This window comes from Terrapene carolina, unplaced genomic scaffold (genome assembly GCF_002925995.2).
Source record: "Terrapene carolina triunguis isolate 2854851 unplaced genomic scaffold, T_m_triunguis-2.0 Scaffold120, whole genome shotgun sequence".
Classification (NCBI taxonomy): domain Eukaryota; kingdom Metazoa; phylum Chordata; order Testudines; family Emydidae; genus Terrapene; species Terrapene triunguis.
Window position 1 is genome coordinate 9,697,140 of NW_020664471.1, and position 13,724 is coordinate 9,710,863.

At 40.5% G+C, this 13,724-nt stretch overlaps 1 protein-coding gene across 1 annotated transcript in view; it reads left to right on the plus strand.

Annotated features, from left to right (window-relative positions):
* Positions 1-9,793, plus strand: part of EPAS1 (endothelial PAS domain protein 1) — a 152,310-nt gene extending 142,517 nt beyond the window's left edge. The window contains exons 12-16 of the mRNA XM_026652519.2: positions 2,015-2,499; positions 3,860-3,983; positions 4,088-4,205; positions 5,265-5,441; positions 7,424-9,793. Of these exons, the coding sequence (XP_026508304.1) occupies positions 2,015-2,499; positions 3,860-3,983; positions 4,088-4,205; positions 5,265-5,441; positions 7,424-7,575 (1,056 nt within the window). The 3' untranslated portion in view covers positions 7,576-9,793. The remainder of the gene's footprint in view (positions 1-2,014; positions 2,500-3,859; positions 3,984-4,087; positions 4,206-5,264; positions 5,442-7,423) is intronic.
* The last annotated feature ends 3,931 nt before the right edge of the window (positions 9,794-13,724 follow it).

Here is a 13,724-nt window from a genome sequence, read left to right on the forward strand (position 1 = left end):
AACAATTCTCCCATAACCAGTACTATGGATGACCACGCTATTGTAATACAGCACTTAATTCTCAATGCTGCTCACGGTTCCCATTCCTCAAGAAGATCCAGAGAGGGTCAGTGTAGCCAAGAAAGAGTATGGAGATGAATGGAAAGCGGGCAAGCTGCGAAGTTTGCTGATTGAGTGCATCTCCTCAAGATCCTGTGCCAGCAGGACTCCATCTGGAATTTAACGTTGCTCCTCCTAGGGGAGGTTATATGATGCAGGGGCTATAATGAGCTCTAGTTCTTTCAGCTACAGCTTAAAAACTAGGTTAACACTTGAGGACTGATCTGTGCACAGATTGAGACAGGCACAGTGGAAATGATCCAAACTTCTCCAGTTGGAGCTGCCACTGCTAGAAGTAGAAATGCCTGCCATGAGGTCAGCTTGCTGAGCTCCAGTCAAATGGGTAAACCTAGGAGATGACAGGAAAGATTTTCAAAAGCACATGCACAAAAAACGTTTATGCACATACGAATGCCTCCAACTCGCGACAGACAGCCCTTGGTTTGCACATGCACATACAGCCCTTGTGAGAGTGTGCAAGTGAATTTTAGACTTAACTACGAAGCAAATCTTTTCATTCATGTTTGTTTGGCATAGACCTGTATCGTTCAATTAAACAGTGAAAAATAGCTTTTCAAAACACCGATGGGCAACCAGGAAACATGCAACAAGGCGGGGACAGGGAAGTGCACACGTTACATGTCACACACACCCCAATGGCAAAATCAGAATAATCACTTTGGACTCCGTCTATTTCTTTCTCCTTTTGCTGGGTTCATAACTGATAAAAAAGCGACATGGAAATTGATTGAAAACTGCTTCCAAATAAAAGGCCTGAGACCTCTTTTTAGACTACTTCTCTCCATGCTTCGGTAGCAACTTTGTGAGCAGAGACACTCCCTTTGTATACACCATAGTTAGGGGGAGGATTGTTATTTAAAGTGTTCTAGATAAGAAAAGGCACAATCCCTGCCCTGGAGAGCTTACAGTCTAAGTTTTGACATCACAGAGCAGTGACAGCAACAGAGGATGGGTAGGGAAGGAGAGTGAAATGCTAGGCAGGCAAGGGGGAAGGAGGGCAAACATTGTGTGAGAACTGGAGCACAATAGAAATAATTGTTACCAGAAACAATTCAACATCAGTTTGCTCGGATGACTTCAAGGGCATATGAGACTTTTCTGCCCTGCTTGCAGCTCCTCCTGATGGTCATCTGAATCCTCCTGGTGGACCTGGGGCTTGTAAGGGCTAGATCTGGGACTGTTGCTGTGATGGAAATAGGAGGAGAGGGTGTTGCTGATCTGGGTGGATGGGAAGCTCTCTTCCTGCTTCTAGGTTGAGTTGCTTCTGCGTGGAAGATGCAACATTTAGATGCAGTCAGCACCCCCACTGAAAAAATATAGAAATGAATGTGTTAATGTCCTGCAAATGTGTTAATGTCCTGTGAACTGTGTTTAATAGGCCTTTTGTGGTTTTGATACACATTTTCTATGAAATTAGATTTTGAATAACTTATTTTCCATTAGTCAGGAGTGGTGTGAAGTTGAATTATTTGCCACACTTAAGCATTGGCAGACAAGTTATTCAAAGCCCAGTGGAACATCTGCTCCAGTTCAACCCACATTGACCTCCCAAACTGCATTGGGGCATCAGCCTTCAGAAAGTGCTGTGCATATGGTAGCATGACTGGTGTAGCATGATTTTCAGTCTTGATTGCTGTTTCTCATCTGCCCTGCAACCTTATCCCTGGTGATATCAGAAACAAGTATATAATTCATGAAAACAGACATTTCAGTATGGAAATTACACGCATCTTTAAATAAGGATCTGCCACTTTTAGTATTTCATTTAAGTAAATTCAGGTGACTCTTAGCTATACAGCAGGTATAATAATTCTTCAGTCTTACATTCACTGAAATTTCATCTTCCATGTACACATTAATTGCCATGTGCTTTTTATTATTATTATTTATACAGACTGATTTCAATGAGCTGGATCTTGAAACCCTGGCTCCTTACATTCCCATGGATGGAGAAGATTTCCAGCTGAGTCCAATCTGCCAAGAAGAACGTCCTCTTCCTGAAAATGCACAAAACACCCAGCAAAGTTTAAGTAGCATGAGTACCATTTTCCAGCCCCTTGCTCCTGCCTCTCAGAATCAGTTCCTCTTGGAGAAATACTGCCAACAGATGTCAAATAAAAACATGAACCCTGGTCGTGGACCTCTGTCATCTGTGTCCTTCAACACCATGAACAAGTCCTCACTGCCACCATACCATGCGCGAGCCAGCACACCACTGGCTTCAATGGTTGGAAGACCAAGCACCCAGTGGCCACCTGATCCACCAGTACAGTATGTTCCTGCTAAGTGGAGACTAATGGATAAATACTGTGGGTCCTTAGCAAGTTCATCATCAGGGCCACCAGTGCACTCTCCCAACATGTCCTTGTATAAGAAAAGGTAAATCTGTCCTAATATGCAAGCTGTTAGGTGTATCTCTCCTTGAGACTTCTGTGCTGCAAACCTTGAAAAAGTCTATTTGCCCATTCTGCTGGAATTATTTGTTTCAACAGAATGGAATATTAGGAGCCCAATTCTGCTGTCCTTTGAAGTGAACAGCTTTGCCCTTCCATTGACTTGAATGGGAGCAGAAGTGGGCTGATTTTCACCATTATCATCAGTGTACTGATGTGTGGATTTGTGAAAATGTACATGTCTATCACAAAACCAGAGAACAGTTTTGCAAAGCTGCTTTACTGACGCAGACAATGTCAGAAACAGATCTGGTAGGACATGGAGAAGGATGGCCCAGTGGTTACAGGGTAGCCAGAGAGCTGGGTTCAGTTCCCTGCTCTGCCGCAGACTTCCTGTGTGACATTGGGCAAGCCTCTGAGCCTCCATTCCCCATTTGTAAAGTTGGAGGTAATAGCACTTCCCTACCTCATAGAGCTGGTGGGAGGGCAAATACATGAAAGATTGATGCACTCAGATACTACAGTCATGGGGGCCATATAAATACCGTAGGTAAAGAGCTTCAGTAATAGTCTTAAGCTTATTGTTAAACAGAACTCATCCTTAAATTTCAGATTTTCAATACAGCTTATTTATATTTATTACTACTATCATGAGCATAGGGTAAGGACCAGGATAGAAGCACAGTGGTCCAGTTCAGACAGGTCACTTAACAACTTTGTGCGTCAGATTCTGGATTTGTAACATGGAGATAAAAATACTGGCTGGTCTTCGTAAAGCTCTTTGGGACTCACAGATGACAAGTGCTCTAAGTGCTTTAGGGTTGTTAATACTTTTAAAGATGTACAAAATGGTGGGTTTCATTTGCTAAAAAAATTGTAACCATCTCAGGGGTGTGGGCACGTGCAGTTTTATACCTGCAGGATCAATTACTTGTATGCAGTTGCTAGCCTTTTTGGCTATGTAACCACAGAGCTAGATATTGGTCCACAAACACTAACATGTGGAGCCATAATTGTGCCTGCAAAAATGGAGGGCAGGTTAATCTCTGTTAAAAATTTGACCTACTCAGTCATACAATTTTTGTTTCACAATCAAGGTTTTGCTTCTAGATTGTGAGGTAATGAATTACCAGGACTTTCGTTAACACTTGATTTTGAAAGTTCCCAAGCATGATGGCAATAAGAGTACTGACAACTGGGTTAGCTGTCCAGGAAAAATTCTGCATTTGCAGTCTAGCCTGTCCCACCGTCCTATGCCAAATGAACCTTAATGCTTTGAAAGATCAATCAGACCCAAATAGTTTATTTGCAAACTACTCACTCAAGGAAGGGTCTTTTCTTTACAGATCACTGGACAGTTTTGAGCAACGGGGCATAGATATAAACCCTGCAAGAATTGCTCTTGCCAACAGTTTGAAACTGAAGCGACAGATGGATTATGAAGATCAACCATTTCAACAGCTGAGTGGGGTAATCTGTTATAAGGAATTCAGACACTTCAAACAATGACCATTACAAAAGGGTTTTCATTTTGATTAGTTATGTCTATTTCTGGTTTCTTTATCCAACTGCAGGCGGATTTGTCAATGATGAACCCATCTCATTTAATGTGGAAAAGGATGAAAATTCTCAAAGGTGAAAATTGTTCATTGGTTACTGAAAAGAAGTCCCTCAGCACAAGTGTCCTTACTGGTAAGACATAAATTGATTCTATAACGTTCGTTTCTAGATATTATTTTAGGACCATTTCACTAGAAACAAAGACTCTGTGCAGAAATTATCATACCTGCCATTTTCATGCCAAAAGCAGAAGAACTACCATAAACCAAACGTATAGACCAACAACTGTTAATGCAGTCAACAGTGCTCGGAGTTGGATTGTCCTGTAAATGAAAGCTTATATATTGTTCTGGGGTTCTCTATTTCCCAGGGAGCCTGATGTGATAGTTCCACTATAGTTCAGATTTAGGGTCACTGTGGCCTTTTGGTATTTCCAGTAATTTCCACAGCATCAGAGTTTTCATTTTAAAAGTTTATACCTTCTGGTTGCAAAGATATTCTTCTAAATATGAACCACTGTTGTGCAGTAGGTCCAAGGCCACAGGAAGGCAGCCGAAAGTAAGTGTGATTTCTGTGTTAAGACATCAACTTAGTGTGAAGTATTAAAATTCCAATTCTTCTTCTTCGCACTTAGGACAGTCACAATAGAATGGTCTACTGTGTTATACAACCCATCCCGGTATATGCAGCATCATTTATTCACAACTAGGTTAGGAGAGTGTTTAGCCAGTCAATGGTTCTGAAGAAAGAACCCTCAAGTGCAGGTAATGATGAGTGATCAAAATAAGGTGGTTATCTAAACCCACTGTAGATTTCTGAATGAATTCTTATTAGGAAGAAACAAATAATTTAATCTACACACTGTGTATAAATAATTCAGTGAGCACATTAATCCTTTAAGTGAAAAAAGATTGAATCTAGCCTCCTGGTCTTAAGCTCTCTCACAAAATGGCCACACTCATTTGGCACAGTGATGTAATCTCTGCTCCAGGGAAGCTGTGACTGACTAACTAGTGAAGGTGGTCTGCCGTAGCTTTGAAGCAATGTAGTAAAGTTTGCCAGCTATACTTTCATTACTATAGTCAAGGACTCTGGGATGCTCAATCCCGGGACTTGTGCTCCCAGAAGATATGTTGGCACATTGTAACACAAAGGTAATTTTTAAAAACCAATTGTCACGTTTAATTTTAGATGAGTTTATTCGTAACTCACAGAGAGGTGTGAGCCAACCAATGAACCAACTGCAGCAGCGACAGCAGCAACTCTCCTGTGGAAGCCCTGGTGATAATCAGAAAGCAGCATTCTCCCCTCAGTTTTACAGTTCCCATTATCAGAACTTCAATGTTCAACCAACTCATAAAAAGTCAGGTAAGGGGCTATCACAGACAAATGAGAAAATAGTTTTGCTCTTTGGTTTCAATACAGATATGAGGACTGATGGCTTATAAAGGGGAGTTAGAGGACAATGAACTTCAGCCCAAATCTGTATAGTTCATATTATACTGAAGTGATGAAATTCTGAATATATATATAAGTTTATATCTAGTTTGACAGTTTGTGCATAAATCCCACAAATGTGTGTCTCTAGGCCATATCTTATGCACAAACTTACACACTTCATATAAATTCAACTCAGTGTTTTGTTTTTTCTCTCTCTCTCTCTGAATATATATATGTGTGTACATTTAATATGAACATTTATATTGCACACACTATCAATCAAGTATTTCAATAGCACCCATCAGCACAGTCTCAACAGGAAGCCCCATGCATGTATGTACTTATATAAAATTCTTCCTCCCCAAAAATGAATTAGACGTGATCCAACCCAACAACTTTGCCCCCTGTGTGACGCTTAAGTTAAATGGAGATTGAACCAGGGAACTCTGTATGAACTGGCAGCTCAGAATCCTCCCATCAGATTGTAGCATAGAAGCTGCCAAAATAGCCATTTCTGGAATGCCATTAACCAGGCCTGATTTTAGTCAGTGCATCCACATTGTTGCAGACCCACTAGTCATGCACAAACTCTCCCCTGCTAGCCTGTACCTTATTCCTCTTCTGTGTGACCATGTAAGCCCCTGTGCAGTGGATCGATGGTGGTTCTGCTGCATTTAGAGCATTCCAACCCCAGAGAAGCAGGAGAGAAGGCTCTGACCCTTGAAAAGCATTAATTTTAAATATCCAAAGTTGAAAATCTAAATGGCCATGCATTGGCATCTGTATCCTTGAAAACCCATGAGTGGATACGCTTCAAAATAAGTGTCCAAAGGCATAACTGTCAGTGGAAACCTATATAGATATATAGATATAAGTAAGCCTCACGCATTCCTCTAAAATTATACCTCACTAACATCAGATAGAGCCATTTTTCCTTTAATAAGGACTGTTGTTTAGCAAATGTATTAAAATATATCGGCTAAAATAACAAGCTTACAATGCCTTGCTAGTGCATACTTCACAGTTCAACAGGCACATTAAATGACATTATAGCAGTTCACTTTTCTGACTAATGAAAATCTTCCTAAACAAATTTAACAAGAATTAAAAAAAAAAAAAATTTAACAGTGAGTGGAGAAAACTTGTCCACTATTGCCTTTTCCCAGCACCCAGTACTGTCTGTGTCCTCTTTATATCAAGTTATAGCTGAATTCTCTCCATTTCTTACTGTCCTTTCCTCCATATACTTGGACTTCGTAACTTTGATCTCAACAAAATCTGACGCCCACCATCAATCTTGGTAAATAAAGGAATAAAAGTTGAAATGACATAGCGCAATGTTAAATATGATTATCGCAGTTCTTTTTCATAGTTATAAATGTAACAACTGTGTAACTTCAGAGTGATTTTATGTTTGGCAGCTTGTGCATACATTTTTCCCTGCAACTGAAAGTATGAACAAACAGCTTACTACAACAACAGCACAATCACAGAAGTGAGTCATAGTTCAGCAGACGTAGGTTTGACTTTATTTTATGGTCCTTTTTTTAAAAAAAATTAGATGAGGTACATGACTGCAATTGGTGCTAATTCAGAAAACTATGTGGTTTACTACAGGTTTCCTGTTTTGAACTAGAATGATTTCCCCTTTAAAAAAGAAAATCTTAAATGACAAGGAAAAGAAAACATGTTTCACTTCTTGCTAAAATTTCAACATGTGAGATTATTCTCAGTTTTAAATGTTGTTTGGCATATATAGATTTGAACTGGAAGATGTAATGCTGTTTTCAGGTGCCTGAATGTTATAGAATACCAAAGAAAGCTAAATGAGGGAAAAGTTAACCTTCCCCACTCTGTTTAGATAGGCATCATTCACTATTTTACACTTTTTCTTTAACACTCTATTTCAGGAGTGACAAGTCGTCTGCTTGGGCAGTCTTATGAACCCTATTTGTTGCCTGAATTGACCAGATATGACTGTGAGGTGAATGTCCCTGTTTTGGGCAGTTCTACACTTCTGCAAGGATGTGATTTGCTCAGAGCTCTTGACCAGGCAACCTGAGTAACCTTGCACTATTCCTTGGCCTATACTGTTCAAAACAGCGTCAGTTTTTAAATATATTTTTTCAAGTAGACAATTTCTAATACCCAATACACTTTTACAAGATTTTACTTATGTATTGAACTTGTCCACATTACCAAATAGTGGCCTTTTTGAAGTTACTCACTTTATTATTCTTATTAAAAATATACATCTACTGTATTTTTCTCTATTTCAATAAAAGTGTTCTTTAGAAAATTTATATTATTTCCCCTCCTGCCTGACTTGTAATTTATATTCTCTGACATTTTCTTCAGTATTCATGCTAACAAAACTGTGGTGTAAATGTCTCTCTAATACTTTGGCTCCTGAACTGCAAAGATTGATGTTTATTGCCAAAGATAAATGAAAACAAACAAAAAAATCTGCTTTCCAACCACAGTTTGTGTTGACCTTCTAAATTAAAATGCTCCATGCCCCTATTGTGTTTGTACTCTCTATTTCCCAGCACTAATTATATTGTAAATTCACATCTTTGGGGGGAAAAATAAAAGACCTCACACCACCACTTTCTGACTCTCTCCCCCTAAATCAGATACTATTTGCTGAAAGAAATGTGAAGGGTAAACTGCAGAGTTTGTGGGTATCTGCAAAAGTTGCACAGTGTAGCTTTGTTTCCCTAACATGGGCTGGATCCTCAGCTGCTGAAACTGGTGTTGCTCTATTGCTGTATAGAGAGCTACATTGTCGTATGCTAGAGGAGGCTCTGCACCTAGGTCTTCATCTGTGATGGGGTTTCATGGGTTTTTTTGGAGGGGGGGTATTTCTTTTCTTTTTTTACACAAAATGTAACTGAATTTTTGAAATTTCTGTTTGGGTTATTATGTATTGGTACTTTTGTTATGGCTAAGACATAGAACCAGAACCATACTCACTTTTTAAGAGCTGTTTTTGGCTAGCGCTGGTAACACTCATGATGGTGTTACCAATATTGCAGGACTGTAAGGATTTGTCCAAAGGCCAGTACTAACACTGCTAATTACCAATTAAGTTGATCTTTTTTGTGAGTGCATTTTATATGCTAGATAGCAACATAATCCACACTCATGACACATTAAAAATAAAAGTTAAAATAGTATTTCCCTTTGCCTACTTCCCTTTGCCTTTTACTGAGTTACCCTAGTAAAAATAAGATGTTAAGAGTGTTGGACCGGGAGGGTTTTCTTTAGTATTTTAGCTTTCCTTGTATTGTTGATAGCCTTTCAAGTACACATAATCTTACAGTATGTCGTCATAAGGCAATCGGACATCTTCAGAACCACCATAAAAACAACTCTTGTTATCATGAATTTATTTAAAGGGCAAGGATTCAGTTTTGTTCCCGGAAACCTCTTTGCCTTTGTTGGAAAATAAGAGTAATGATATTGCTCTGTAAAGTCTAGATGTTCAGTGGAAAACCAAGAAAGGAAGGGCAAGGACCAAATCCCCGATAGTAGACATGTTAAGACAAACTATTTCCTCTTGCCCCTAAGCTAACAGATCCTCCACTGATGTAAATCAGTGCCAGTTTACACCAGCTGAAAATCTGGCCCTTAAAGTTGTCCCCAAACTCAAAGCCATTCTACTCAGACTTCCAGCTCCACTGAAGTCTATGTTCCATCAAATCCCTTTGTACTATGCACTAACATTTACAGGTAGGGAGCATTGTGTTCATTGAGCACTTCAGAGCTCATTGTGTTTAAGTGATACTTAACCTTACAGACTTACAAACTGAAAAAATAATTGAAAACCTTTTCTGTTGTTGGTACATGTAAAAAAAAGTTATTAGTGTCCCTCAGTACCTTTGAGAACTTTTTACCAAAAATAAGTTACTTTTAAAAGGAACCTATTGCTAAGTGAGAAAAAAAAACACATTCAAAAGTATCTGATGATACTTAGCAAAGCAGCTTTGACAAATCTGCAGTGGTAATGACTTGAGTGCTTGAAGGGTTAATGACACTTAAATATTGCTCTTTTATTTTTTTTTGTTTGTGTAATTTCAGCATTAAAGATGTTATACCGTAACAGTTTACTAGACACTCAAATATTCCATGCTTAATATTAACCAAACCTAGCATCATTATTTTATGATCTATATTTCTGAATTTTTATTGACAATATAATGACTGTATGGGAACTTTAACTTGATAAGGAAATGTATTTTGACACTGATACCTTATTAAAGTATACTGATCCGAAATTCTTTGTGACTCTTGTTTGCTATGAATTTGACACTTGATGTATTATTGTAAAACAAAGTATTTATTAAATTATTTACAGAAAATGAAGGTTTGCATTGATCTTTAAAAGCTTGAAAGAAGAACAAAAGCTACCCACATTTAAAAACTAGAAAAGAATATTAGAGCAACATCAACCAAAGGCATAAAGACACGGTGTTGTATTATCAACCTTTCCATTCATTAACTTCAACGGATCCTGGACCAGCCCTCAGCATGCGGAGGGTTAAAGATAAATTCCCATACCTTCAAACATATCATGCCATTGAATCTGACTGTTATTTCAATAGGGACTGTTTTAAAACTTATGGTATAATATGACCCACTGAATTTAGAAAATCAATAGAAATTTGCCAGAGTGAGTACATGCAATAGTTTGATTTAACGAATACCGTAGATAATGATCTTAGACACTGAACTGCCACTCACTGCATTTATTCTCTTATACTTTTACCTTTGATTTGTAGTGTTTGACAACAGTAGTCAAGCCTATCGTACTGCTAGCAACAAGGGTGCCTCTATGAATCATGATCTTCCTAATAAATTCTTTTCTCCCACTGCCTTGGATGAAGTTTCTGTCTCAGATATCAGGACCTTCATGCAAGCTCCCTCCCCAGGGTTTAGATTGGAATGCCAACAAGCAGGTCAGCTCTTTTCCTAAGGTTTTTACCAAAGCACATCCATGGACAGGCCATTCAAAGGCAGCAAATACCCTGGAGGAAAGCTGATCACTGATGCAGAGCATCCGCAGTTCCAACGGAAGCCAATATGAGCTGCAAGTGCTTAGCAGTTCCAATCCTTGTCTAACATGCAATATGTATAGCGCTCCTACAGAAGCACTGTGCAAACATTAACAAACCATCACAGCAGCCTGTAGGATAGGGAGGTATTATTGACTCCATTTTACAGATAGGCAATCAGCCAGTGACTTGCCCTCACATAATCCCTGTTAGAAAGTGTTCTTGCCAAGACATCCTCTTTCTCTCACCCCATGCCATTTCTCATGCTTCCCCCCCCCCCCCCCTTTTTGAGCTCCTCTGACTTTCTCTTGCAGGGGTGTAATCAGGAAGGCCAAATCACACTTGGAGTTGTAGCTAGCAAGAGATGTTAAGAGTAACAAGAAGGGTTTCTTCAGGTATGTTAGCAACAAGAAGAAAGTCAAGGAAAGTGTGGGCCCCTTACTGAATGAGGGAGGCAACCTAGTTACAGAGGATGTGGAAAAAGCTAATGTACTCAATGCTTTTTTTGCCTCTGTCTTCACGAACAAGGTCAACTCCCAGACAACAACGCTGGGCAGCACAGCATGGGAAGGAGGTGACCAGCCCTCTGTGGAGAAAGAAGTGGTTTGAGACTATTTAGAAAAGCTGAACGAGCACAAGTTCATGGGGCTGGATGCGCTGCATCCAAGAGCACTAAAGGAGTTGGCGGATGTGATTGCGGAGCCATTTGCCATTATCTTTGAAAACTCATGGCGATCCGGGGAGGTCCCGGATGACTGGAAAAAGGCTAATGTAGTGCCCATCTTTAAAAAAGGGAAGGAGGAGGATCTGGGGAACTACAGGCCAGTCAGCCTCACCTGAGTCCCTGGAAAAATCATGGAGCAGGTCCTCGAGGAATCAGTTCTGAAGCACTTAGAGGAGAGGAAAGTGATCAGGAACAGTCAGCATGGATTCACCAAGGGCAAGTCATGCCTGACTAACCTAATTGCCTTCTATGACGAGATAACTGGCTCTATGGATGAGGGGAAAGCAGTGGATGTGTTATTCCTTGACTTTAGCAAAGCTTTTGGTACGGTCTCCCACAGTATTCTTGCCAGCAAGTTAAAGAAGTATGGGCTGGATGAATGGACTGTAAGGTGGATAGAAAGCTGGCTAGATCATTGGGCTCAATGGGTAGTGATCAATGGCTCCATGTCTAGTTGGCAGCCGGTATCAAGCGGAGTGCCCCAAGGGTCAGTCCTGGGGCCAGTTTTGTTCAATATCTTCATTAATGATCTAGAGGATGGCGTGGACTGCACCCTCAGCAAGTTTGCAGATGACACAAAACTGGAAGGAACAGTAGATATGCTAGAGGGTAGGGATAGCATACAGAGGGACCTAGACGAATTAGAGGATTGGGCCAAAAGAAATCTGATGAGGTTCAACAAGGACAAGTGCAGAGTCCTGCACTTAGGAAGGAAGAATCCCATGCATAGCTACAGACGAGGGACCGAATGGCTAGGCAGCAGTTCTGCAGAAAAGGACCTAGGGGGTTACAGTGGACAAGAAACTGGATATGAGTTGACAGTGTGCCCTTGTTGCCAAGAAGGCTAATGGCATTTGGGGCTATATAAGTAGGGGCATTGCCAGCAGATCGAGGGACGTGATCATTCCCCTCTGTTCGACATTGGTAAGGCCTCATCTGGAGTACTGTGTCCAGTTTTGGGCCCCACACTACAAGAAGGATGTGGAAAAATTGGGAAGAATCCAGCGGAGGGCAACAAAAATGATTAGGGGGCTGGAGCACATGGTTTATGAGGAGAGGCTGAGGGAATTGGGATTGTTTAGTCTGCAGAAGAGAAGAATGGGGGGGATTTGAGAACTGCTTTCAACTACCTGAAAGGGGGTTCCAAAGAGGATGGATCTAGACTGTTCTCAGTGGTACCAGATGACAGAACAAGGAGTAATGGTCTCAAGTTGCAGTGGGGGAGGTTTAGGTTGGATATTAGGAAAAACTTTTTCACTAGGAGGGTGGTGAAGCACTGTAATGGGTTACCTAGGGAGGTGGTGGAATCTCCTTCCTTAGAGGTTTTTAAGGCCCGGTTTGACAAAGCCCTGGCTGGGATGATTTAATTGGGGATTGGTCCTGCTTTGAGCAGGGGATTGGACTAGTTGACCTCCTGAGGTCCCTTCCAACCCTGATATTCTATGATATTCTATGATTCTTACACGAAGCATCCATCAGCCCCACGTTCAAATACCTAGTCCAAACCTGCTTCCTTTGCCTAGCTTTGTCACTTATGGACCATCGGGCCTTGCTGTTGTATTGGTGTGTATAAGTTTATTCAGACATCTGACTCTGGGTGCATAAGCCACAGTGAGCACCCAAGACACCAGCCAAAAGCAATACATGTTTTATATATAATATATGTACCCAAAAGCAAGCCACAATAAGAGAAGCTAATGGATTATTATTAAGGGTAAATTAACTTGAGAGCAGCAGATTTCTTCTTTTAACTATAAATGTATTTGTAGATGAATAAGGATTTCCTCACTGACCTCTCTTAGCTGATCAAGTAGCACATTAAGGACCATGATATTAAGACTTCTTCCTTCTCCACTTAATTGGTCTTACTGAAAGCATTAAACAGCCCAGAGCAAGGCAAGGAAAAGTGAAAAAGCAAGTTTAATCAATAAATGTAACAAGAACTGGGGAAATATTTATAGATCACACAGTAAACCAAGGAGTTCACTAAACACATCTTAAAGCCAGATCATAGCTTCTTTCTAACCCATAACTTGAGAAGGCAGCTGGGAGCAGCCACTCTGGCGCTAGAAAGGGAAGCTGCAGGAACAAGCAAAGCCTTCCAAACTCCATCTGAAAAATGGTGGCTAGGTTTGGTGTCCTCCCGTCCCCCCAGAAAAAACCACTGACGGCTACTGTTGCGCATGTGCACGTGTGGTGGGTACTAATCACAAAAGCTCAGTCTCCTGTGCCTAGACTCCATTAAACAATGGACTCATTAACTGTCATCACCACACTGAAATATCAACAGGTTACCACTGCCTTTCCCTGCTTATGCATGTTCCTGAACTAATGGTATGTTGCATCTCACAGTATGGCCAGGTCTCGACTACAAACTGCTGCCAGCATAGCTATGTCAGTCAGGGGTGTGAAGAGGTGTAAGTCCCTGAC